This window comes from Ctenopharyngodon idella, chromosome 19, assembly GCF_019924925.1.
Source record: "Ctenopharyngodon idella isolate HZGC_01 chromosome 19, HZGC01, whole genome shotgun sequence".
In the NCBI taxonomy this organism is placed as follows: Eukaryota; Metazoa; Chordata; class Actinopteri; order Cypriniformes; family Xenocyprididae; genus Ctenopharyngodon; species Ctenopharyngodon idella.
The window spans coordinates 32,253,312-32,280,649 of NC_067238.1; the positions used below are offsets into that span (position 1 = coordinate 32,253,312).

At 38.6% G+C, this 27,338-nt stretch overlaps 1 protein-coding gene across 10 annotated transcripts in view; it reads right to left on the reverse strand.

Moving 5' to 3' along the window:
* si:ch73-359m17.2 (uncharacterized protein LOC799904 homolog) overlaps positions 1 to 27,338 on the reverse strand; it is a 119,654-nt gene that overhangs the window by 42,389 nt on the left and 49,927 nt on the right. For 3 of the 10 annotated variants that reach the window (XM_051872567.1, XM_051872562.1, XM_051872564.1), the window contains exons 2-3: positions 13,517 to 13,574; positions 9,799 to 9,863 (exon numbers count right to left, since the gene is read on the reverse strand). In XM_051872567.1, the coding sequence (XP_051728527.1) occupies positions 9,799 to 9,863; positions 13,517 to 13,527 (76 nt within the window). In that variant the 5' untranslated portion in view covers positions 13,528 to 13,574. Of the gene's footprint in view, positions 1 to 5,416; positions 6,346 to 6,453; positions 6,591 to 6,780; positions 7,061 to 7,868; positions 7,902 to 7,993; positions 8,128 to 8,454; positions 8,738 to 9,798; positions 9,864 to 13,516; positions 13,575 to 13,753; positions 13,788 to 27,338 lie in introns of those variants that run through there. The other 7 variants (XM_051872572.1, XM_051872560.1, XM_051872561.1 and 4 more) reach the window with 7 other exon arrangements.

Below are 27,338 nucleotides of genomic sequence, written 5' to 3' on the forward strand. Positions count from 1 at the left end.
AATGATGGGTCGAATGCGTGAGGATCCATTTGCAGCTTGTTTATTAAAAGTACTTACAGAGTAGACAGGGCAAAGGCAGAGACACAAACAGGGACAGGCAATGGTCGAGGCAGGCGGCAAACAAACACAGTCCAATAAACAGTCCAATGGCAACAGAAATACAATCCACAAGAAAACGCTCAGAAGTGATCACCGGGGCAAATCAAGACTTCGCAAAGGGTGTGTGTGTGTGTGTCTTTTATAGTCCAGGTAATGATTTGCAGGTGTGTGTGGCACTTGGTGATTGGTGTGGAGTGTGCAGGTGATTGGAAGGGAGGATTATGGGAAATGGAGTCCAGGAACAGACAGTGATCGTGACATAACGCCCCCTTCCGGAAGGCGCGTCCTCGCGGCGTAAATGGCACAGATAGGGAGGGGGGGTGGGTACATTGGAGACCTGTTGGCAGACGGGAACGGGGTCTCCAATGCAGGTCCAGGAACTCGGGCAGCCACGGGGGGTCAGGTGCCACGGGCAGCCACGGCGGGTCAGGTGCCACGGGCAGCCACGGCGGGTCAGGTGCCACGGGCAGCCACGGCGGGTCAGGTGCCACGGGCAGCCACGGCGGGTCAGGTGCCACGGGCAGCCACGGCGGGTCAGGTGCCACGGGCAGCCACGGCGGGTCAGGTGGCTTAGGCAACCACGGCGGGTCAGGTGGCTTGGGCACCCACGGCGGGTCAGGTGGCTTGGGCAACCACGGCGGGTCAGGTGGCTTGGGCAACCACGGCCGGTCAGGTGGCTTGGGCAACCACGGCCGGTCAGGTGGCTTGGGCACCCACGGCAGGTCAGGTGGCTTGGGCAACCACGGCAGGTCAGGTGGCTTAGGCGGCCACGGTAGGTCAGGTAGCTTGGGCGCCCACGGCAGGTCAGGGTCCGTAGCCGGCCACAGCAGTTCACAGGCGGTTGAAGACCGTGGGCGTGTAAGGTCCCCACCCGCAAGCTCAAGCAATTCGGAGGCCGCTGATGATCGCGGCCGTGCAGGGTCCCCACCCACAAGCTCCCCACCCTCAGGTATATGGCCCCCCCCCAAAAAGTTCTTGGGGAATTCAACGGAGGCCGTGGCGGTTTCGTGGGTAAGGATCTCGGGTGGCGCCGGCAGGGCGAAGAGCTCGGGTGGCGCCGACAGGGCGAAGAGCTCGGGTGGCGCCGGCAGGGCGAGGAGCTCGGGTGGCGCCGGCAGGGCGAGGAGCTCGGGTGGCGCCGGCAGGGCGAGGAGCTCGGGTGGCGCCGGCAGGGCGAGGAGCTCGGCGCCGGCCTCCGTGGCCGTATCAGGAAGAGCGGACTGCTCTGGGACGGCAGCGGGCTGCTCTGGGACGGCCTCCGGGCCTACAACGGGCTCTGGGACGGCCTCCGGGCCTACAGCGGGCTCTGGGACGGCCTCCGGGCCTACAGCGGGCTCTGGGACGGCCTCCGGGCCTACAGCGGGCTCTGGGAAGGCCTCCGGGCCTTGAGGGATGGAGGAAGCCTTCTTCCTCCTCCTCCTCCGTTTACATGGTTGAGGCGGTGGCTCTATGCCTACCTCCTCTGAGGGCGCTGCAGCGGGCTCACGGGTTGGAGCGGACTCGCGGACTGGAGCTGGTTCTGGAGTGGACTCACTGGCTGGAACGACCCCTATGTTCCCAGACACTGGCGGGGCGGCCATCTTGCCCGTGGGCACTGGCAAAGCGGCCATCTTGTCCATAGCATCCAGAGAATTTGAGTGCGTGGCAACCGGCGAGCTTGAGTGCGTGGCAACCGGCGAGCTTGAGTGCGTGGCAACCGGCGAGCTTGAGTGCGTGGCAACCGGCGAGCTTGAGGGCGTGGCAACCGGCGAGCTTGAGGGCGTAGCGGCCAGCGGGCTTGAGTGCGAAGCGGCCGGCGGAGGCTTAGGAATGCCAGCCGCTCGTGCTGAAGTCAGCGGTGGATCAGCCACACTGGAACGCAACCCACTCCGCTCCCAAACAGATCCAGAGACGTGATGTAATTCTAGAGGATCAACGGAGACTTGACTTGGCTCTGGAAGATCAGCAGAGACATGATGTGATGATGTTGTGGCCGCCATTTTGTGAATGCTCTCTTTAGAGGCAGCCATTACATGGGGGAACGAGGTGTCGCGTTCCTCCGCGACACCCACAGTAAACAGTGAACCAACAGTAAGCAGAGCAAAGTCCAGAAATTCCACGAACGACCCTCGGGGACCATTAATAAGTAAGTAGTCCTTCAATGGTTCGTTTAATCCATAGCCAAAGAAGTCAATGAGGGCACAGTCAGGCGGCAGAGAATCACAAGAGATAAACAGTCCAATCGGTAACGGTATAACAATCCACAAGAAAACGCTCAGAAGTGATCACCGGGGCAAATCAAGACTTCGCAAAGGGTGTGTGTGTGTGTGTCTTTTATAGTCCAGGTAATGATTTGCAGGTGTGTGTGGCACTTGGTGATTGGTGTGGAGTGTGCAGGTGATTGGAAGGGAGGATTATGGGAAATGGAGTCCAGGAACAGACAGTGATCGTGACAGTAGAGTTCACGGATTCAATCCACAGTTGGTTCACCCAGATGTGTGTTTTAAAACCAAAAAAGTCTATGAAACAAACCTCTAGAACTTCCTGTCTTTAAATATTAGAATTAAAGTGGAGGTTATAGAACTTTTAAAAGCCATGTTAAAAAAAAAATATATATATATATATGCAAAAAAAAAGAAATTGTTTAGCATTTGATCATGCTTTGTTGTTTTTAAAATATTTTCCCATATGTCATACAGACACAAACAGAAGAGGGGATAACAGATTCACAGATATTGGTACTTTATTATATCATGCAAACACAATGAATGAATCAGGTAAGCCAACTGTATCAGAGAAAGTCACTGAGTCACCACTTGGTAATAGAAAGTCTCTTTGTCTTTTGCATGTATAGAGGAATGAAGATTGTCGATGCAAGGAAGATGATGATGATCGAGGTGAGAGCTGGGTATGTATCCACTCAGAGAGTGATGAGACCAGACAGGAGCTGCGGCCCATTTGTAGGCTGCGTCCTCCAGAGGTTGCATTTGAAGGCTGCATACGTCATCAAGGACGTCTTATTTAAGAAAAGTAACTGTAATAAATTGACTGTTATTTCTCGTGAGGTGTAAAATACTGTCATTTCATTCTTACTTTGCACTCTAATGGACACTTTTCTTAAGTCAAGTCAAGTCAAGTCACCTTTATTTATATAGCGCTTTTTACAATGTAGATTGTGTCAAAGCAGCTTTACATTGATAACTGGTACATTATTTGGCTGCACAGCAGCTCTTAAAGAATAGTGTCAATGCAGGCAGATCAAAGCACTGTTGAATATCAAATGTCAAGTCAAATGTCAAGTGTCCCCAACTAAGCAAGCCAAAGGCGACAGCGGCAAGGAACCCAAACTCCATCAGGTGACATCAGGTGGCAGACAAGTGGCAAATAGGTGTTTAAATGGAGAAAAAAACCTTGAGAGAAACCAGGCTTAGTCGGGGTGCCAGTTCTCCTCTGGCCAAATGAGACTGCCTCGATGATGTATACAGCCTTCAAATGTGACCTCCAGAGGACGCAGCCTTTCAAAATGAGACACAGCAAATGAGGGTGAGTGCTTATACTGTGGCTGCATCCGAAAAACCTAGGCAGCTGACTTGTTGCCTCGCTGCCCTGTCAGGCAATGACTTGTAAGGCAGCGTTTGTGCGTGAAGGCACCTCACGAAACTGATTTCGGACAGTTTAATGATCTACCGCAAAATAGCGCAAGCTTTGGTGAGAACTAAACAAATATTACTACAGTAGTAATTTCTCGCTGGAAATTACATCAAAAGTGGAAAATGTTAGTCAAAAACATACATTTACACACAAACTGACCAGCAAACGCAAATTTCGGACGGCATCTTTATTTTTCTAGCTGAACTGTCACAGAATGGAAGCACAGGATTGTGGGATATCAAAGGCAGCAAAGGCTTCATCTATGCTGCCTTCAAAAATCGATCAGATGAAGGTATCTCAGGAAACAGGAAGTGAAGCTAACATTGGATTTGGACGTGCCTTGATGCCTTCCTACCTTGAAATGTGTCCTCCAAAGGCAGCATTTTCCAGTTTTCGGACCAACCCATTCACAGGAGATTGCGTATCAATAGTGTAATCTCGTAGAATAGATATGCTAAAATGAGTTTTGGCGTGCATATGATACAAAGTTTTTCCCGTGCATATGATACGCTTGGTAGTCTTGGGTAGCATTAGTGGTGTGGGGTGCATGCCTATTGTATGCCATAAAGTGCGTATCATATGCACGCGAAAAACTGCGTATCATACGCATGCCAAAACTGAGATTACACTCGAGTACTATTGATACGCATTCTCATGAGAATAGGTTCTTTCGGACACAGCCTATATGTGTGTCTTGATGAGCTGAATCAGTGGCAGGTGTGGGTGATGGCTGACTGAGTGCAGGTGAGAACCAAGAGGGATGATGGGAAATGGAGTCCAGAGTGTCGCGAGGGAAGGAGGACCGGTGCAACCGTTACACATATGGATTGATAATTTGATCTCAGACTTACTAGTTTGTAATTAAACAGATTGAATGTCTTTATAACCGGGCCTTGAAAACTTTGGATAGGAAGCAAATAAGAAATCATTGTCATATCTTAAGTAAATATATGATTCTAAACCTTGCTCATTTTGTTCATCTCTATGTAAATCAAATGTTTAACTGGTCTTGCCCCTCAGCCTTATGTAATTTTTTTGAGAGATTGCAGTGGTGCAGCAGATCTGCCAGAGCGGCTTTTAGTGGCCACTGTAAAATTTTATATTTTAAAACATCCATTTATACCAATTTCATTTTGTAAAATATATTTTGCTCAGACTGTCTTCTCTGTGAAGGGTGCAAAATTTTGGAATTTGTTACCTGATTATTTAAAATCTGCTCCAAGTTTTTAAGAGATCTACTAAGTCTTGGTTAATTCAGCATTAAACTTGTATTCTTATTTTTTATTTATTTGGTAATTGTAGTGTAGAAATTCTATTCTAGGGACGTCTTAAAGTCTTAGGCCCGGTTTCACAGACAGGGCTTAGACGAAGTCTGGATTAGACCTTAGTTCAATTAGGGCACCTTTATAAAAGTGCCCTAGAAAAAAATATTACTGGTGTGCTTCTTGAGACAAAACAATGGCACTGACATGTTTTAGAATATGTCAGCGCAAGTTGCTTTCATTTAAAACAGCTCAAACATGCATTTTAGTCTAGGACTAGCTTAAGCCTTGTCTGTGGAACCGGGGGTTAGAGTCTTTATTTAATTTATGGTTTTCCTTAGCCTACTTTTTAAATCCTGCAGGTACAGTATTCACCAAACAAACTGTGAATGTCTTCAGTCAAAACTGGATATGGGAATGTGCTTTTATTCTTTCTTTTGGCGGGAAAATGAACAAAGGAACTGATCGAAATACAAAGAGAAAGTCCAAACACAAACTGAAACGTGACAATAGTGTTGTGTTATGTATTTATGTCTGTATATTTTGTGCTGTGTTCAGATGTATGTTTTTGTTCTCTCATAATAGGTGCTCTGACTGACCAGCTGGAGGCGATTGGATGGTTCTTTCTTGTTTTGGGGAATGTAAGTGGAGGGTGCCATTTTCGTTTGTAATCCTTTTTTCCTCTTTATGGTTAAACAGGGAGAGAGGGAAGCGTTATGCAATTTATTTGTCTGGATTATTTTTCTCCAGGTAATTTAGATAGATTTCTGGGTTAGTTTTTTGGTTTGTTTGTTATTTTGACCAGGCTCTTCCCTGAAGCTATTTTCATTATTATTATTATTTTTTTTTTTTTTTACTCTTTATAACAGAAAATGAAAAGTTAATATTGGTTGAATTTGTGGTTGTGTTGTTGATTCTGGGACAGAAGGTTGGACATCCTCGTTCTCTCCATGTTTCTTTTTTTTTCTTCTCTTTTTTGAAAGATGAAATTCTTTGTTCCTCTCAACCCTAGATGGGTAGTTATGTAACACTACACCTCCTCCTCATTGTAAATATCTAAAGGATATTTTTTGATCATGAAACATGCAATGAACATGCAATGCTGTAGTAATTTATTCATGTAGAAAGCAAAGATAAACAAAGAAGGGTAAAAGATGGGTACATTTTAAGATCCATTTCATTCCTTTACTGAATGTGCACTGAAACTTATCTTTTATCTTAAGGATAAAAGGTGCACAGGTAAAATGAAAACAATGAAAAAGTGCAATATTAGTATTGCTCAGAAAACAGTAGTTTGGTATTTTGCTCATAGGATCAGTGGACTGTGGTGTAACTTCATCTCATTCCACTTAATCTGGCAATGAAAACAGAACAAAAATCATTAAGGCAATGTACACATAGTATAAACAGTACATATAGTACAAATGTCTACACACCATGTGTCTCTCCTTTTATTACTCACCTGCAAACACCTCAACCTCACACAGTGTGAGATATTCACTGCGTCCAGGTATAAAAATGTTGACATATCGCCCCCTAATAGGATGAAACTTAAATGTTTTTGTCTGTCCAAGTGGGATGGACTCAACAGTCGCAGCCCTGTGAAGAAACACAGTAACAGAGAAATAGAGAGGGGCGGATCAAAACATCATGAAGCATATTAAATATTCTTTTGTTAAAGGCAAGTTTGTATTAAAATTATTTATTCAACGTAATTTTATCTTATTTAGGCCTGCTCATTTTCTAACCATACTGTATGTGTAAGTATTAAGAGAGAGACAATACTTACAGCTGATTATTATTGCCATTATTTTCCAGGCTGTTGCCGATACGGATCTGAGCACCATTTATTCTCTCTGGACAACAATCTCCACGATTAGTGATGCTAACCCTGGTTATCTTGTAGACTTCCAGCAAGTCAACTCTCCACCAGGGGTCCCTGTCCCCATTAGTATGACTGCATGACCCAAGATTGAAATTTGAATTCTTGTTGCCATCGATAGCATTTTGAGCTCCTGATTGAGGGTATGTGGAAGACTGGACAGCTGTGGCTCCAAGAGCAAGATTCCCTGTTTAACATAAAACAATAAACAATAACTTTTTTTTTTTTTACTTTAATGTGCTAAAGTATAATCCAAATATAACTGGCAAGATAATGCTAAGCTATGTACTCCAACTGATTATTACATGGCTCTCTGGAACACTTGATTCTGATTGGTCAGTCGTGACATTCTGAGGTCTGATATTTCCAGATAATGACCGTCATCAATAGTAACGCTGTATAACAGACAGCTCATCCGGGTTTCTGAAGCCGGTCTTTCTCTGATGTTTCTTGTATCACACCACAGACTCGCTCTCTCTCGTGTCATACAAACACGACTGATGCGTCTCTGCTATAGTTATTGATTGTATTGAAGTATTAAGATTGTATTGAAGTATTTTTAGTATTAAAAGTACTGTAGTGTTTGCCTGAATGACTGTTTTTGTACACTATAATGGATTCTAAGATAATAAACAGGTAAGAATTTAAATCAATATGTCCATGTAATTATTTATTTGGTGTACCTGACTGTACATTATCCCTTAAATGTTTGTCTTGTTTGAACATGTTTGTTTGTCTTGCTAGGTACATTTTTTCTTCAAGGAAGTTTTGCGTTAATTACAAGTGAGCTAATAAAATATTTAAACTCAAATCAATATTTTGCGTCCAGAATTATTTATTTGTGGCTAGTAGCCTTGTAATAGTTACCCTGTCAGGTTTATTTTGCAATAACAACTGTTTGATGTACATTTTCCCTTATTGGTTACCAAATGTTCAGTAAGAATATTATATATGTTTTACTGACAACAACATTCAAAGTAATGAAGAACACTTACTTGGAACACAAATGTGCGGTGGTGTGTACTTATCTGTTAATAAAAGAGTTATGTACTTATTAATGTGTGTATAACTGATATAAGTAAATTCTAGCACAGAGTTTTCTTCTCTCTTTGTCTCTTACCTGCAAACACCTCGACTTCACACAGAGTGAGGATTTCATCATTCCCAGGTAAAAAAATGTTGACATATCGGCCATTAACAGGCTCAAATGAAAATGTTTCTGTGCCATCAGGAACAGTGAGAATAGTTGCAACCCTGCAAATGCATAAAGAACAGTGTTAAAATGAAAACCAGAGGCCTCGCAACACAATGCACGTCTAACCAATTAAATTCAACTGTATTGAAATCAAATGGTTTTGTACAGCACTCTTCACAATACAAATTATTGTTCATGTTTTATATTGCATTGCTACAAGAAACAATGGTCTAAACTTACAAACGTCTAATCACAGTCTGGATAAAATATGTTCAAGTAAAGTACATCTCCATGGCTGTGGCTCTCTGAGTGGTTTGTGGAGGAGGTTCAGTTTTGTTTTATTAAACCAGATGGGAAGATGACAGAACAATTGAACCATTTCTTACAGCTCATTGTTGTTTCCGTTGTTGTCCAGACTGTTACCAATACGAATCTGAGCTCCTCTAAGCCGCTCTTTGCAACAGTCTCCACGATTAGTGATGATAACGTTGCTTACACTGTAGACATTTCCAAGATCAACTCTCCACCATGGATTAAACTCAGTTTTAGTGTGAGTGCATGAGCCCTTCCTGGAATCTGAGTTTCTGTTTCCATCTACTGCACGTTGAGCATCTCCTCCCTGTGGGTGTGTGGAGGACTGCACAACCTTGGCATGAAGAGCCAGATTCCCTGTTCAATATGATATGAAATCGATTAAAAAAAAGATTCAAAGCAATACAAATAAATAAATAAATCACATACTTTAATTACCATATTTCAGCCTATAAATGTAATAAATTAATCTGATTGATATGTAATGATCCACAATCGTTACAGATTTTTAAAGGATTAGTTCACTTCTGAATTCAAATTTCCTGATAATTTACTCACCCCCATGTCATCCAAGATGTTCATGTCTTTCTTCCTTCAGTCGAAAAGAAATGAAGGTTTTTGAGGAAAACATTCCAGGGTTTTTCTCCATATAGTGGACTTCACTGGGGTTCAACGGGTTGAAGGTCTAAATGTCAGTTTCAGTGCAGCTTCAAAGGGCTCTTCGCGGGGGTCTTAAATAGCGAAACGGTCGGTCATTTTCTAAAAAAAAAAAAAAAAAAAAAAAATCATATACGTTTTAACCACAAACAATTGTCTTGCACTAGCTCTCTTCTTCCTCTTCTTCTTGTAGAATTCCAGCAGTGTAGATGCTGCTAAGTATTATTACTGCCCTCCACAGGTCAAAGCTTGAGCTAAATTGTCATACAATATGCTAGTGCAAGTATATAAGAACTACTTCAAATTTTGACCTGTGGAGGGCAGTAATACACTTAGCAGCATCTACACTGCTGGAATTCTACAAGAAGAAGAGGAAGAAGAGAGCTAGTGCAAGACGAGCTTTTGTAGTTAAAACATATATAAAAAACATATAAAACATTTTTTTTTTTTTTTTTAGAAAATGTCCGATGGTTTCTCTAGATAAGACTCTTATTCCTCGTCTGGGATCATGTAGAGCTCTTTGAAGCTGCACTGAAACTGACATTTGGACCTTCAACCCGTTGAACCCCAGTGAAGTCCACTATATGGAGAAAAATCCTGGAATGTTTTCCTCAAAAACCTTCATTTCTTTTCGACTGAAGAAAGAAAGACATGAACATCTTGGATGACATGGGGGTGAGTAAATTAGCAGGAAATTTGAAATCTGAAGTGAACTAATCCTTTGAATCCAGGCATTTTTACTTGTATTATTCTAAACGTACCTTTGGAATCAGCGACGCACAGCCCAGTAAAAAGTGTTAGAAACAAAATCACTCGTATGGCCATCCTGATATAAGACATAACAACACATCACCTCATCTCAGCATATGAAGGAATAATTTTCAATTTCTCATCCGAAATTTAAACACAGAAACACAAATTTTGGAAACATTTGATCACATTTTCTCTCGCTGTTCTTGCACAGTTACAGCAGTCAGAGAAAGATTAACATTAAATAGTCGAGTGTCAAACTGCCCAACTAAAGCAAACACTGATTTCTATAATGGTGACATCACAATAACTTTTTTTTTTTTTTTTTTTTTTTTTGAGGTCAGTAAGATTTTATTATTATTGAAAAAGTGAGAGGTGAAATTACATAACAGGAAGCCAATAGGCAGAAAAAAGGAAGAAAGACAGGAAAAACAGATATATACACACATATCATATATTAAAGTGCAAAAGTTATTCCACAGCCTTTCAATAAATGTAGGAAAAACAGGTATGGGTCAAGTCAAGTCAAGTCACCTTTATTTATATAGCGCTTTTTACAATGTAGATTGTGTCAAAGCAGCTTTACATTGATAACTGGTACATTGTTTGGCTGCACAGCATCTCTTAAAGAATAGTGTCAATGCAGGCAGATCAAAAGCACTGTTGAATATCAAATGTCAAGTCAAGTGTCCCCAACTAAGCAAGCCAGAGGCGACCGCGGCAAGGAACCCAAACTCCATCAGGTGACATCAGGTGGCAGACAAGTGGCAAATTGGTGTTAAAATGGAGAAAAAAACCTTGGGAGAAACCAGGCTTAGTCGGGGTGCCAGTTCTCCTCTGGCCAACAGTGCTTTGTTACAATTCAGGTTGCTATCATAAGTCCAATAGGATCGCAACATTAAAAGTATTTATTTCAGTTCCATCCAATATATATATATACCTGTTTTTCCCACATTTACTGAAAACTACCCTTATTGTAATTGTTAGTTTTCTTAGTATTTTTCCAGAATAGGAGTCAATGGTAGCCATATCAATGGAACATGAGAAAATGATTAAATTTGACACAATTGTAGAGATGGTCATGAATAGTGATTGGACCAATTGTGGAGTCTCTAGGACCAACTCTATAGCGCCACCCCCAGTTCAAAAATTCACTTTTCTAAAGGTTTCATCTTTTGAACCCTTTGTTCTAGAAAAAATTGAATTTAGTTCACACAGTTCCTCTGTTCATGCTCATGCCAATCAACATCTTGCATCAAGACTCCGCCCATTACAGTAGTGGCCATTTTGAAAAGTACAGTTTTCAGTTTTTTCGCTACTCCTCCTCCAAAATTAGTCCAATTTTTGGACTAAATTTGATCAGATGATTTTGGAACCAGTTGTACAGAATTGACTGAACAGTTTTTTTTATTCATCTTTGTTCAAAAGTTATGATATTGCGAACTTTGAGCAATCAAAATGAAAATTGGTACGCTTCATTGGAACCATGATCTGAGGGTCCATGCCAAAACAGCAAACAGCGCCACCTACAGGTCATGAGATCTGAAAAATGTCTATTTTTACTCATAACTTTTGAACAGTTTGTCCAGAAACATGATCTTGGTGTCTGTAGATTCCTTGTGTCATGCCGAATCCGAGGATTTTGGATCGGATGAATCTTTATTAGAGAGAAATTATCAATACAACTGATTCTTGTTGAATGTTCTTTTGTCATTATTGGATTGCAGTGAGTGCAACAAGACACTTCTAGACTACTATATACTATATCTTTACATCCTGAATTGTCCAAACAAAAGTTTAGTTTTATTAGTAAAACCTCCAGTGCATATCATGCTCTCAAAGAAACACCACTAACAGCTTCTTCACTAACAAGGCCTTCTTTAAATCAGAACAGTTGTTATTAATTAGTGATTTGTACTATGTTGTATTAAATAACAAATTTATTCAATAGTCACTTTTGTGATATAAGATATTTTGATATATAAGTATATTCACTCCATTTGATAGAATGAACAATTGCCACCTAATGAAACTCATTGTGCAATAAGTAACTGGGTAACACTTTAGAATAACTGCACGCTATGAAGCATTAGTTAAGCATTAGTAAATAGTTAGTTCATCACTTATAAAGCATTAATAGACATTAATAAGCAGTTTATAAATACACCTATAAATGCTTTGTTCTTGATTTATAAGCATATCTATAATGTGTTTAATAATTCTATTTTCATACTTTATTAATGATCAATTTATAATTTCTAAATTAAGTATCACATTATTTACAAACCAGTTATTTAGGAGTTGTCAGTGGTTCATAAGATCATTCATAAAGTGTAAGTAAATGAGTAATAAACAATTTAAATGTACATTTATGCATCTTATTATTTAGACATATAGTAATAGTTACTCAGTGTGTTAATAAATGCTTTATTAATACATATTCCTACTGTAATTCATGATTGATTCGGGTAGTTATAAAATATTTAGTAGTTGTCAGTTAACTATTTTTGTGAGCTCATCTAAAGTGAGGACTATTCATGCCTCGTAAAGCTTTTATAAAGGAGATTTAAAGGATACAGAACAAAGAAATATTTATTTCAAGGAAAAAAATTAAACTTTACGATAGGTAACTTGATATAAAATTAAAAGTAAACCTCTGCAATTTCACAGAAAGTAAAAATCCCTGTACTCCTCCAGAAAACATAACTGTGGAGTAAAATTAAACTAAGCTTTTGCAATCTGATATAAAAATGTTTTTATAAAACATTAATAATATAATAAAATATTTCATAGTGTCAAAACTACCTCAGTACTAAGTTTAAATCTTTAGAGAACAGCAGTGCAGAAGATCACTGAGCCTTTAAATCTCCTTTGTAAAGCTTTAATAGTAAAGCATGAATAGTGCTCACTTTAGATGAGCTCACAAAAATAGTTAACTGACAACTACTAAATGTTTTATAACTACCTGAATTAATCATGAATTACAGTAGGAATATGTATTAATAAAGCATTTATCAACACACTGAGTAACTATTACTATATGTCTAAATAATAAGATGTATAAATGTTATTAATCATTTACTTAGTCAAGTCAAGTCACCTTTATTTATATAGCGCTTTTTACAATGTAGATTGTGTCAAAGCAGCTTTACATTGATAACTGGTACATTATTTGGCTGCACAGCAGCTCTTAAAGAATAGTGTCAATGCAGGCAGATCAAAGCACTGTTGAATATCAAATGTCAAGTCAAATGTCAAGTGTCAAGTACTTACACTTCCTAAATGATCTTATGAACCACTGACAACTCCTAAATAACTGGTTTGTAAATAATGTAATACTTAATTTAGAAATAATAAATTGATCATTAATAAAGTATGAAAATACAATTATTAAACACATTATAGATATGCTTATGAATCAAGAACAAAGCATTTATGGGTGTATTTATAAACTGCTTATTAATGTATATTAATGCTTTATAAATGATGAATTGACTGTTTACTAATGCTTAACTAATGCTTCATAGTGTGCAGTTATTATAAAGTGTTACCGAGCTGTTTTATAATTGTGATTGGTTTACAGTTTTGTGCAAAGAGTTTTGCAAATTTTTCACAAGTGAAAGTGATACCAAATTGATTTAAAAACTGTATTTTAAAAATGACATTTTTATTTTCAATTGCAATTATAACGTTACCCTGGTGTAGAGAGTGCATAAACATTCAACTCACCTGGAATTCATCAACGTATCAACCTCACAGAAGACCTTCACAATTCAGCAGTTTTCTGCTTTTAAACAAAATAATATTTTATATAATAAAATAAATAGAATTATTAATATTTGTTTATAAACAATTGCTAGATTTATTATTTATCCAATATATTATTAATTTGAGGAATATTATGCCGTCAAAACATTTCAAAGCAAAAATGTGCTATTAAACATAGATATGAATATTAGTACATACCAGCAGTCTGTGAAGAGGGTCTAGTTGAATAATATTGTGCTCAGAAATGATGCTCTATTTATTGTTGAATTAAGACCCTCCCACTCAAATGAGTCTTATCAAATATCTGATTAAATGGAACTATTACAAAAGAGCTCCCTTTTTTAAGCCCTTTATTCTGATGACACAAATACAAAGTTTTGTTATGAAACTCTACATGGCACAGGCTGATAGGTCCTTAAAGGATTAGTTCATCCCAAAATTAAAAATTCTGTCATTAATTACTCACCCTCATGTTTGTTACAACCACGCCTCTCCCAGACTCCGTTTCCCAGAATCCTTCCTGTTCATCACCTGTTTGCACTTCCTTCATCAGCTTCCCGCTTCTCCCTGGATTCCCTGCACCTGTTCATTGTCATTAGCATTCCCTTTACGTTGGACTCGCTCCTTGCACTCCCTGTCCGTTCTTGTTGTTAACTACTGTTGATTTAATGTGTTGCTGTTCTGTTCCTTGCTAAATAAATACCCTGTTTTGTTTGAAGTCCGATTTCGCCTCATCCCTACTGCAGCTACCATTTGTGACAATGTTGTTCCAAACCCGTGAGACTTTCATTCATCTTCTGAACACAAATTAAGATCTTTTTGATGAATTCTGAGAGCTTTCTGTCCCTCCATTGACGGCTACACAACTACACTTTGACGCTTCAAAAATTTCATTAATAGATCGTAAAACTAATCCATATGAAGTGAGCAGTTTAGATCAAATTTTCTGAAGAGACTCAATCACTTTATATGATGAACAGATTGTTTGGTGAAAACAGACTGTGATGGTGAAATTAAGCTTTGTGAAGCACTGAGGCTTTTACTCGAAGCTTTTCAACACCGTGCACACTAATGACATCTTTTGGTCAAGAAGTGAAAAAGCTGCCTTTGCGTCCAATACGACATATTTTTAAATCAGAATACGAAGCAGTAACATGGTTGTGTGCGAAAACGAAGCTTTGGATGTCACATAAAATAAAACAGATGCCATACAAATAAGAATATATCGTCGCTGTCAGGAGGAATCCTCATATTTCTATATTTAGTCATTTTTGTTTTATTTTATTTTTAAAAATCAGTGCTATTGATCATCAGTTATGTGTTTGTTTGTTTGTTTGTTTTTTGTTTGGTTAAATATTTGTAAAAAAACAAACAATGAAAAGGATTAAAAAGAGCTTGTGACTAAACCTCATAACTCCATTAGATCCTCAAACTGTCAGTCAAACCTCATAACTTCGCCCATCTCTATCGTGAATGAAATGCCGCACGCAGTTTGGAGATCTCTGCTTGTTTGCAAAGCAAATGTAAATAAAGAACTGGGGGTATTCCAGAAAGCAAGGTTAACTTACCATCACATATACCCTGAACTCTCAGTTGCGATCAAAAAAAAAAAAATGATCGCATTACTCTCATTTTGATGTCTCTGCGCTGGCTAATAATCCAACTAGGTCACTTAGGTCTGGGGATCTTGGATTACTCTGTGCCCCAAACTATGGAACAACTTACCAGTGTCAATTCGAACGGTACATCTCTTTCTATGTTTAAATCAAAGCTTAAATCTTATTTTTTTATCCATGGTATTTAATAACAAATGAATTTTACTGTGTGTATTTTATTTTGCTGTTTGAAGTTCTCTTTTTATGTATTGTTTCTAATGTACAGCACTTTGGTCAACCTTGTGGTTGTTTTATATGTGCTTTATAAATAACTGACTAACTTCTGTTACAGTAGGACCAGCCAGGAGACAGGAGATAGGTTAACAGGTCTTTATTGAACACAAGCAGAGTAGATGGTGACAACAGGTGAGTATGCAGATGCAAAGTTAGTGACTGATGAATGGTATAGAGAATGATACTGTCCTTTGTGGTTGCAGAGTGCCGATGGAGAATGATACTTGCTGACTGGAGACGATGACTGCAGACAACACTTCACACACAGACTGGAGACGATGGAGGGAACTCGGAGACAAAGGGAACAGGTAAGTAGCGAGGAGAGTCCTTGAGGTAAGCATACAGGTAAGTCCTTAGATGCGAACGAGACCGGACAATGTGACTGTGTGTGTGAGTGTCTTAAGTAGTGCTGGTGATGAGTGAGCTGATGAGGTGCAGGTGGCGGTGATCAGTACTCAGGGGAAGCTGTGCGCTGTGATTGGTGGATGTTGGAGCCTGGCGTGTCTGTGACAACTATCTAACTAACTGATTAACCCAAACCTTGCTTACTTGAGGTACGCTGGATCCAAAAACGTGTTCGGGAGTATAAATTCAGCCAACCCAGAGTATGTTCCCAGTTAACACACAAGGCATTCTCAACAGAGTGACGAATCAATGATTCACCATGGAAACAGACACTAAGAAAAAGCGCACCATTCTACTTCCTTCTTCTTCTTTTGTTTAATGGCGATTTACATAAACTACTTAGTGCACATCGCCACCATTTTTCCAATCTTTTCATTTAATAAGTAATCTTTATTCACTGAGAATGAGAATTATATTGTTTGTTTGATGCCAATTATATATTGTGTATATATATATATATATATATATATATATATATATATATATATATATATAAAACTGTAATTATATAACAAATTAAGTTACATTAATATAACTATATTAATTATATAACATGCATCTGAATACCTCTTAAGCAAACTAACCCTGGAACATAGCCTGCTATGGCTACTTACATATCCTGAAAGTTACCTCCGCTTTTGGAACCAAAAGTTGAGGTTATCCGCTTACGTACTCACATTCCCAGGTACTGTATGTCACATAAACTGCTTTCTGGAATACCCCCTGATGTTTGAATAAGTACAGCATTTTCTTTACTCAAGAAACACTATGTCTATAAAAGCTCATGTTTTTTTTGTTTTTGTTTTTTTTGTATTTGAAGAGTGGAGAAGTCTTAATTTGATATTTTTCCGTCTAGTTTTCCTATTTCATCCCAGTCAATACGCCACCATATGGGTTCCTCTCGCTAGAGGGCTATCTGTCAGGAGATCGTATATCAAATTAATGCGCTGCACCCACACGTAATCATCCTCTAAAAATACAGGTGCTGTATTGAGTTTAAAAGGGAAAAACTGATCGGAACGGTAAGTTTTGGTTGATAAATTAATATTGCCTCGTTAAAAGATATCTGTATATATTGTTTTCGATATTGATATTGTTATTTACCTTTCAATGTTATGTTATTTGCTTGCTTTTAAGTTAAGGCCATATATGCTTGAACTATAATAATAATAATAATAATAATTTGTATTTATATATTGCCTTTCCAACACCCAAGGTCACTTTACAAAGGTAGGTTTAAGGAACAATGAATGCCTGAATGATTATGAAATTAAGTAATTGCAACACTCCCTTTGTTCGTTATAAGATAAGATGTCTAAGCAACAGTTGTGAAAGTTAGGTTCTTGAGTTTGATACTTTTGTAACCAACCACAAAGTTTAACAAGAGGGTACACGGGGTGAAGAGAGCATGCTGCAACCTCAAGTAGAGGTGAGCCAGATGAAGAAGAGGAAGACAACAGCGTAAACAACAGAGGAAGGACATCCGGTGGATTAATTAAGAGTTAAAAAGACTGATACTGCTGTATGCCCGCTGTCATGCATGCTCAGCTCCCAAACAAACCACACACAAATCGTGTGTATCCTCACCCGTGATGTAGTGAGTGCAAGATGATTTAAATGCCTGTTTGCTCGCCATTGTGTCTTTTGCTTTGGAACTTGAACAAACAACACTAAATAAGACGACAATTCACACAGAGCGCTTGCTAAAACACAGAAGCTACACTCTAATAAATGCTGGGTTAAAAACAACCCAAGTTGGGTTGAAAATGGACAAACCCAGCGGTTGGGTTAAATGTTTGCCCAACCTGCTGTGTACAACTATTGTGTAAAAATTACTGTATTGATTGCTTAAAATGAACCCAAAGTATGATGGAAATTATCATTTATTAATATGTTTAATAAATGAACATACATTAATAAGTTTAATGAATAATAATTAAACAATAAACATTAATTAAATTGCTTATTAATAAATGTTCACCTTTTGATTATTATTGTTGCCTCTAGTAATTATGCGTCTCTTTAATTTCCAACCTATTTTGGGTTCATGTTAAGCCAGCCGTATAATAATTTTTAAACAATAGTTGAGTTAAATAAAACTGCCCAGCACATTGGTTCAAACATTTAACCCAAACGCTGGGTTTGTCCATTTTCAACCCAACTTGGGTTGGTTTTAACCCAGCATTTTTTAGAGTATAAGAATGTTTGGTCTGTGTGCGCTTTATAGCTTCCTGGTCCTGATGTCACCCAGCTGTCATGTCACTGGATGAGTTCACACACATGCTTCAGATGCAATCACGCAGAGGCGTTCCCAAAGCACCCTTGACACAGTGCTCGAAAGGAAACAAAACAAACAAAAAAAAATATTCTGAAGAATGTTTCATCTGTTTTTGTGCATCAATGAGGTTTAAAACCCAAGTGAATTTTAGTGAAACTGAGTAAATGATTGAGAATGAATCGTTTGAATATGAAGCAATCCCAAAATCCAAAGGCAAGACACATACTTGAACAACTCATCCAGATCATTGAGGAAGTACTTAGGCATTTTTCCTTTCTTCAGATCACCTTCAAAGAGATGTTCTTCAATGCCAGAAAGCATTGCTATGTCCAGAAAAAAAAAGAAAAGAAATATCATTAGACTATATAGAGAGGGTTACAGAAAAATAACACAGCTGTGATCATTGCAGATGCAGACAGTGTATTTTTAGAATGAAATTGTGGAAATATTTTAAACATTTGTACGTTTACTAAATGCATGATTAAAGCAAACTACACACTGGACATTAATTCTTTCTTCAGTGCCCCTCTGTCAACTCCTGGCTCTCCCTGTCACAATTCGTCATATTCCGGAAAAATGCAAAGTCATCAGAATTGTCCATTTTTTACAAGTTGCCTTTGGCATGCGGACCAATTCAGGTGCATCTGGTCGCAGTCATATCATATCAAGCTCATCCCGCAATGGAACGATGTACAGCAAGTTCTTCCCACCACCAGAAGCACGTTTGATCACAGATCCTGATGAATCACATTTTTTTTTACATCACGTGGATGGCCGGGTGCGTGTGCGTCTCTTACCTGGGGATCACATGGCACCAGGATGCACTATGGGAAGAAGGCAAGCCGGTGGAGGCGGTGTGATGCTTTGGGCAATGTTCTGCTGGGAAACCTTGGGTCCTGCCATCCATGTGGATGTTACTTTGACACGTACCACCTACCTAAGCATTGTTGCAGACCATGTACACCCTTTCATGGAAACGGTATTCCCTGGTGGCTGTGGCCTCTTTCAGCAGGATAATGCTCCTGCCACAAAGCAGAAATGGTTCAGGAATGGTTTGAGGAGCACAACGAGTTTGCGGTGTTGACTTGGCCTCCAAATTCCCCAGATCTCAATCCAATCGAGCATTTGTGGGATGTGCTGAACAAACAAGTCCGATCCATGGAGTCTCCACCTCACAACTTACAGGACTTGAAGGATCTGCTGCTAACATCTTGGTCCAGATACCACAGCACACCTTCAGGGGTCTAGAGGAGTCCATGCCTCGACGGGTCAGGGCTGTTTTGGCAGCAAAAGGGGGACCAACACAATATTAGGAAGGTGGTCATAATGTTATGCCTGATTGATGTAACAGTAGTGTATAATGAGATTTAGTGATATAACATCAACATCACAAATGACACAAAAGACAAATGTATGGTAAATGTAGTGAGACAAATGTATGGTAAAGATATAATAATATATCATTAATAATAAAAATATTAAAAATTACCTTATCAGCTTGTGATTAGTGTCTATATGGACAAGAGACAAAAGAGGAGGAACAGAGTATATACGCATGACAGCTGGACCATCCATGAAAGTACACCTGCACCATCCACACATTGATTTTATGCTGTCTCTCCACACCAATTTCTACAATCAGAAACAGGTCAACTGTAGTCATTTTGCACTTGATCTACTTACTCACCGCTCATCTCCTGACTCGCTCTCCCATCACAGACAATTTATTTTTCACTGCGAAATGCAACTGCCTTAGTATCATGTTGCATAGTCCACCAGTACTAATGCAAAGTGATGCCCGTGTGAAGATCATTCTAATGGCCTGATGAGGTCCATAATAATTCGTTCGATGGGGACCTGCATCAATGGTAACAGGTGCAATTTTTGCACTTTTGGGGTGGCCGGTGGATTTAAAAAGTGAAAGTTACATGACTTAGATTTTGTGCTCTGCATTTCACCCATCTAAGTGCACACACACAGAGCAGTGAGTATTTAACACACACACACACACCGTGAACACACAACCGTGAACACACAACCGGAGCATGGGTAACCTCAGTTGTGGGTAATGAGGGTGGAAGTGAGCGCTGTGTCATCTCTTAACATTAGTAAAATGCATGTTGTGTTGTAATATGGTACATTTGAAGAAGAAATTGAGCAACATCACATTCGCAATCATAGACTTGTCTGATGGGAACTAGGAGTCTTTCTATATATACAGATTCATACATAATAGTAGTTCTTTAAACAAGGAATCAATTTCAATTATACAAATAACTTGTATAATCTGCTTTGGAGTTTTGAATGCCCTGATTACATTTATTTATTTATTTATTTTTGCTTTATTTTTCTTTTGCCAGAGCTTCTGCTCTACATATTACAACAAAACATCCCAATGCTGCAACAACTGTCTGACAGCCTTGAGATATACGATCTTATCAAAAAGTCCTGCAGAGAAAGCCACAGGAGTGTCACAATCTCTTCATCATAGAAATATAATGACAGAGTATGTACAGTTGCAAGAAAAAGTGTGTGAACCACTTGCAGAATCTGTGAAAATGTTAGTAATTTTAACAAAATAAGGGAGATCATACAAAATGCATGTTATTTTTTATTTTGTACTGTCCTGAGTAAGATATTTTACATAAAAGATGTTTACATATAATCCACAAGAAAAAATAGCTGAATTTATTAAAATAACCCCATTCATAAGTATGTGAACCATTGATTCTTAATACTGTGTGTGGTTACCTGGATGATCTACGACTGTTTGTTTGTTGTGTGATGGTTGTTCATGATTCTCTTGTTTGTTCTGAGCAGTTAAACTGAGCTCTGTTTTTTGATTTGAAGATCAAGGTAAATTGTATTTAATTTGTCTTCCGGGAAACATGTAGGTATCTTCTGTTGCTTCCGAAGGGCAGTACTAAATGAAAAAAATGATATTTAAACGAAATAAGAAAAATTTGTACATCTTCATCCTGTTCAAAAGTTTTCACCCCCCGTCTATTAATGCATCGTGTTTCCTTCTGAAGCATCAGTGAATGTTTGAACCTTTTTTTTTGTCTTATGGATTATATGTAAACATCTTTTATGTAAAATATCTTACTCAGGACAGAACTAAATAAAAAATAACATGGATTTTGTATGATCTCTCTTATTTTGTTAAAATTTTTTGTTTAAAATTTTGCACATTTTCACAGATTCTGCAAGTGGTTTACATACTTTTTCTTGCAACTGTAGAAATACTGTTTTGAGAATTAATTAATTAATTAATTAATTAATTAATTTATTTATTTATTTATTTATTTATTTTGTCGTATGGCACAAATTACAAATATTAAAATCCATTTTTGTGCTTTTCATTTTGCTGTTTAGGTCGACTCCCATTACATTTTATCCCACCTAGCCCCAGAGATGAGCCCAACTGGTTCAATTAAACAAGTGAAAGAGTCAAGTCAAGTCAAGTCACCTTTATTTATATAGCGCTTTTTACAATGCAGATTGTGTCAAAGCAGCTTTACATTGATAACTGGTATATAATCAGTCAAAAATCATGAAGGTATGGACTAAAAAAATATAGTATAATGTGCTGTCATTTGATATCCAGGTGTAAATATGCTACTGTAGTTCCCAATTTAAAGGGTATAAATAAACTAATTGTCACGGAGTCAGTTCCCACTACCAACACTCAGCACACATCGTCACCGGATCTCCACGCTCTGCCCACTCGTTCACAATCACCAGAGTACTGATCAGCGGCACCTGCACCTCATCACACCAGCACTATAAGAACACTCACGTCCCACACTTCAGTGTCTGGTTTTGTTTATACATACCTGGACTTCTTACCTCTCCTCCGATGTCTCCGTGTTCCCACTCCTTCGTCAAGTCTTGTCTTCCCTCGTTGATACTTCTCCAAAAGAGAAAGGACTCTGTTATTGCTCAGCTAAGTGACTATACTCAACGTGCTCATATCTGCAAACTACTCACCTGTGTTGTTCCTGTGTTCGTGCCTCTGTTTCTGAATAAACCACCTGTTGAATACTTACCCTCTTGTTCCTGTCTGGGTCTGACACTAATGCATTAATTCCAATTTCAGCTCTTTATTTCTTCTGAAGACACACAACCAGAAGATGTGGCAGCAGTAGAAACCTTGTCTACTGAAGATAATGCAGTGGATGACTTTTTTTTTTTTTTTTTTTTGTACTGTGGAGAAGTCTTAATTTGGTATTTTTCCATCTAGTTGTAGCCAGTATACTGTTCTATTTCATTCCAGTCAATACGCCACCATATGGGTTCCTCTCGCTAGAGGGCTATCTGTCAGGAGATCGTATATCAAATTAATGCGCTGCACCCACACGTAATCATCCTCTAAAAATACAGGTGCTGTATTGAGTTTAAAAGGGAAAAACTGATCGGAACCTCTGCTGACTGCTTGAGTTTTGGTTGATAAATTAATATTGCCTCGTTAAAAGATATCTGTATATATTGTTTTCGATATTGATATTGCTATTTACCTTTCAATGTTATGTTATTTGCTTGCTTTTAAGTTAAGGCCATATATGCTTGAACTATAATAATAATAATAATAATAATAATAATTTGTATTTATATATTGCCTTTCCAACACCCAAGGTCACTTTACAAAGGTAGGTTTAAGGAACAATGAATGCCTGAATGATTATGAAATTAAGTAATTGCAATACTCCCTTTGTTCGTTATAAGATAAGATGTCTAAGCAACAGTTGTGAAAGTTAGGTTCTTGAGTTTGATACTTTTGTAACCAACCACAAAGTTTAACAAGAGGGTACACGGGGTGAAGAGAGCATGCTGCAACCTCAAGTAGAGGTGAGCCAGATGAAGAAGAGGAAGACAACAGCGTAAACAACAGAGGAAGGACATCCGGTGGATTAATCAAGAGTTAAAAAGACTGATACTGCTGTATGCCCGCTGTCATGCATGCTCAGCTCCCAAACAAACCACACACAAATCGTGTGTATCCTCACCCGTGATGTAGTGAGTGCAAGATGATTTAAATGCCTGTTTGCTCGCCATTGTGTCTTTTGCTTTGGAACTTGAACAAACAACACTAAATAAGACAGACAATTCACACAGAGCGCTTGCTAAAACACAGAAGCTACACTCTAATAAATGCTAACCCTAAACAACCCAAGTTGGGTTGAAAATGGACAAACCCAGCAACTGGGTTGTTTTAACTCAACTATTGTTTAATATTGTTTGCTTAAAATGAACCCAAAGTATGTTGGAAATTAACATTTATTAATATGTTTAATAAATGAACATACATTAATAAGTTTAATGAGTAATAATTAAACAATAAACATTCATTAAATTGCTTATTAATAAATGTTCACCTTTTGATTATTATTATTGCCTCTAGTAATTATGTGTCTAATTTTTAATTTCCAACCTATTTTGAGTTCATGTTAAGCCAAACATATAGTAATTTTTAAACAATAGTTGAGTTAAATAAAACTGCCCAGCACGTTGGGCAAACATTTAACCCAAACACTGGGTTTGTCCATTTTCAACCCAACTTGGGTTGGTTTTAACCCAGCATTTTTTAGAGTATAAGAATGTTTGGTCTGGGTGCGCTTTATAGCTTCCTGGTCCTGATGTCACCCAGCCGCCACTGGACGAGTTCACACACATGCTTCAGATGCAATCACGCAGAGGCGTTCCCAAAGCGCCCTTGACACAGTGCTCATTTTAATCGTGAGAATCTGCTGTAAATAATGATGTGCCGTTTTCTACGATCTGTGGATGTTTCATGAAGTTATGAGAAAAAATGCCATGTGAAATCTACATATTTGTATTCAGTTAGCGGCTGTGTGCTGTTTTTGTTGTAAACGCATATTACTCACTCATTGGAGGGTGAAAGCAATGCAACAGGAACATATTGGAGGCTTGATCTGAATGTTTAAAGTCTCCGATTTTGTATGCAAATAGAATTATTGTGCTACCTATTTGGTTTTAGTTTACATTGGCTCTTAAACAGAGAAACGCAAACGGGAGCGCCGGCGCTCCCTTAGGTCTTAAAGGATTATTAAATCCACAGATACAGTATATCCAGAGAACAGCAATCCAACACAACTTTACCACAGGAGGTGGATGGAGGTGACAACCAGTAAATAGCCTTGAGCAGAGGAAGGTGGCAGATGATCCTGACCACAGCCAAGATTGCGACCATATTGGTGCAGGTAATAAGGATACCATGGAGACCAGAGCAGGTGATGATGACGTGTCAGGTGGAGCCCACTATGCAGAAGTAGAGCCGAGGAAATGATGGGACGCCGATGACTTGGGCAGCCGTGATGGAGCCGCAGTGATCCCCCGAGATGGAAGGGGGGATCTGGAGGGCAGAGAATGAGCTGGAGCGACAGAGGGTGGAGGCGGAGCCTGAGGGAGGGTGGAACTGGCAGAAGACAAAGGGGTGGAGGGCCAGAGAGCAGCAGACAGCCTAAAAGTCCACAGTGGAGGTGTGACGATGGAGTCGAGGGAGGAAGAAGAGCAGGTGCAGGAGCCAGGGCGATGGGCCAAGGTGGGACAGAGCATTCCGAGGCTGAAGGCGTGAGGTACAGTTCAACTGTAGTCATTTTGCACTTGATCTACTTACTCACCGCTCATCTCCTGACTCGTTCTCCCATCACAGACAATTTATTTTTCACTGCAAAGTGCAACTGCCTTAGTATCATGTTGCATAGTCCACCAGCACTAATGCAAAGTGATGCTCGTGTGAAGATCATTCTAATGGCCTGATGAGGTCCATACTAATTTGTTCGATGGGGACCTGCATCAATGGTAACGGGTGCAATGGCACTTTTGGGGTGGCCGGTGGATTTAAAAAGTGAAAGTTACGTGACAGGTGTCCCATACTTGGAATCTATGCTCTGCATTTCACCCATCCAAGTGCACACACACACAGCAGTGAGTATTTAACAAACACACACACCGTGAACACAGCTGAGCATGGGTAACCTCAGTTGTGGGTAATGAGGGTGGAAGAGAGCGCTGTGTCATCTCTTAACATTAATAAAATGCATGTTGTGTTGTAATATAGTACATTTGAAGAAGAAATTGAGCAACATCACATTCGCAATCATAGACTTGTCTGATGGGAACTAGGAGTCTTTCTATATATACAGATTCATACATAATAGTAGTTCTTTAAACAAGGAATTAATTTCAATTATACAAATAACTTGTATAATCTGCTTTGGAGTTTTGAATGCCCTGATTACATTTATTTATTTATGCTTTATTTTTCTTTTGCCAGAGCTTCTGCTCTACATATTGCAACAAAACACATCCCAATGCAGCAACAACTGCCTGACGGCCTTGAGATATACGATCTTATCAAAGTCCTGCAGAGAAAGCCACAGGAGTGTCACAATCTCTTCATCATAGAAATATAATGACAAAGTATATAGAAATACTGTTTTGAGGATTTATTTATTTTGTTTTTTGTCGTATGGCACAAATTACAAATATTAAAATCCATTTTTGTGCTTTTCCTTTTCAATCCCAATTTAAAGGCTATAAATAAACCAATGCATTAATTCTAATTTCAGCTCTTTATTTCTTCTGAAGACACACAACCAGAAGATGGGGCAGCAGTAGAAACCTCGTCTACTGAAGATAATGCAGTGGATGACTGGGCAAGCTCACAGGCATCTGATTGGGCAAGCTTTGACAGAGCGTAGAAAATTTGTTGAAATTGACATTTTTGGAGAAAAAAAAAATCTAATTGCGATTTTTCTGATTAATCTAGTTTATAAAACCAATGAAATAAAATAAACAATACCAGGTCGGTTTTACTTGTTTGTAGGGCTGCATTATTTAACCCAGAATTTTGTGCTAATATATTAATTTGCCTAATATATTAATAATAATAATAATTATTATCATTATTGCTAAATAAAAATATGAAACCGAATAAGAAATGTTACTATTGTAATAACTTTCATTATTAAAAATAAAAAATAGAGTATTTAAGGATAAATATAACTATAATAATTTGAAAATAATATTTTTACAGAAAACTGGTTTAGTGGAAGTCTGGGGAACGGGCGGCGGCTTGTGTGGGTGTGTGTGTGTGTGTCTCGATGTCACGGCTGAGCTGACTGAGAGAGAAAGAGAGAGAGAGAGAGAGAGAGAGAGAGAGAGAGAGAGAGAGAGAGACTTCCTTTTATGAAGATGATTCCTTCCTGCTGCTTCCTTCCCAGAATCAGGAGTTGATTTATATTGAGTTGTTTGAGTAAGTGAGCTCAGGATTTTGTGATGCACTGTTTCTTAATAGAAAGAGATTTGAATGTGTTGAACATGTTTTGACTCTCTTCGATATTTTATTTATGTTGTAAATAGCTTGTTTCTTCTGCATCTTTATTTCTTTCTTGTTTTTGGGAATGTAAATGGAGGGTGCCTTTTTTTTTTTTTTTGTAATCCTGCTTTTCTCCTGTTTATGGTTAAACAGGGAGAGAGGGAAGAGTTATGTAAATTATTTGTCTGGATTATCTATCTTTCTCCAGGTAATTTAGAGAGATTTCTGGGTTATTTTTGCCTGGATCTCCTCTGAAGCCATTGCTCCTATTTTCATTACTATTCTTTTTGATATTTCTGTTATGGTTATTGTTACTTTTGTGCATTTTCTTTTTCTTTTTTACTCTTTATAACAGAAAATTAAAAGTTAATATTGGTTGAATTGGTAGTTGTGTTGTTGATTCTGGGACAGAAGTTTGGACATCCTCGTTCTATCCATGTTTTTTTTTTTTTTTATGAAAAATGTAATTTTTCTTTATTGTTACCAGCTCCTCAACCCTAGATGGGTAGCTATGTAACACTACACCTCCTCCTCATTGTGAATATCTAAATGAGTCTTTTTTGATTCAGAAACATGAAATACAACATGCAATGCTGAAGTAATTTATTCATGTAGAAAGCAAAGATAAACAAAGATGGGTAAAAGATAGGTACATTTTAAGATCCATTTCATCCCATTACTGAATGTGCACTGAAACTTATCTTTATCTTAAGAATAAACGGTGAAATAAAAACAATGAAAAAGGTGCTATATTAGTATTGCTCAGAAAACAGTAGTTTGGTATTTTGCTTATAGGATCAGTGGACTGTGGTGTAACTTCATCTCATTCCACTTAATCTGGCAATGAAAACAGAACAAAACATTAATTTA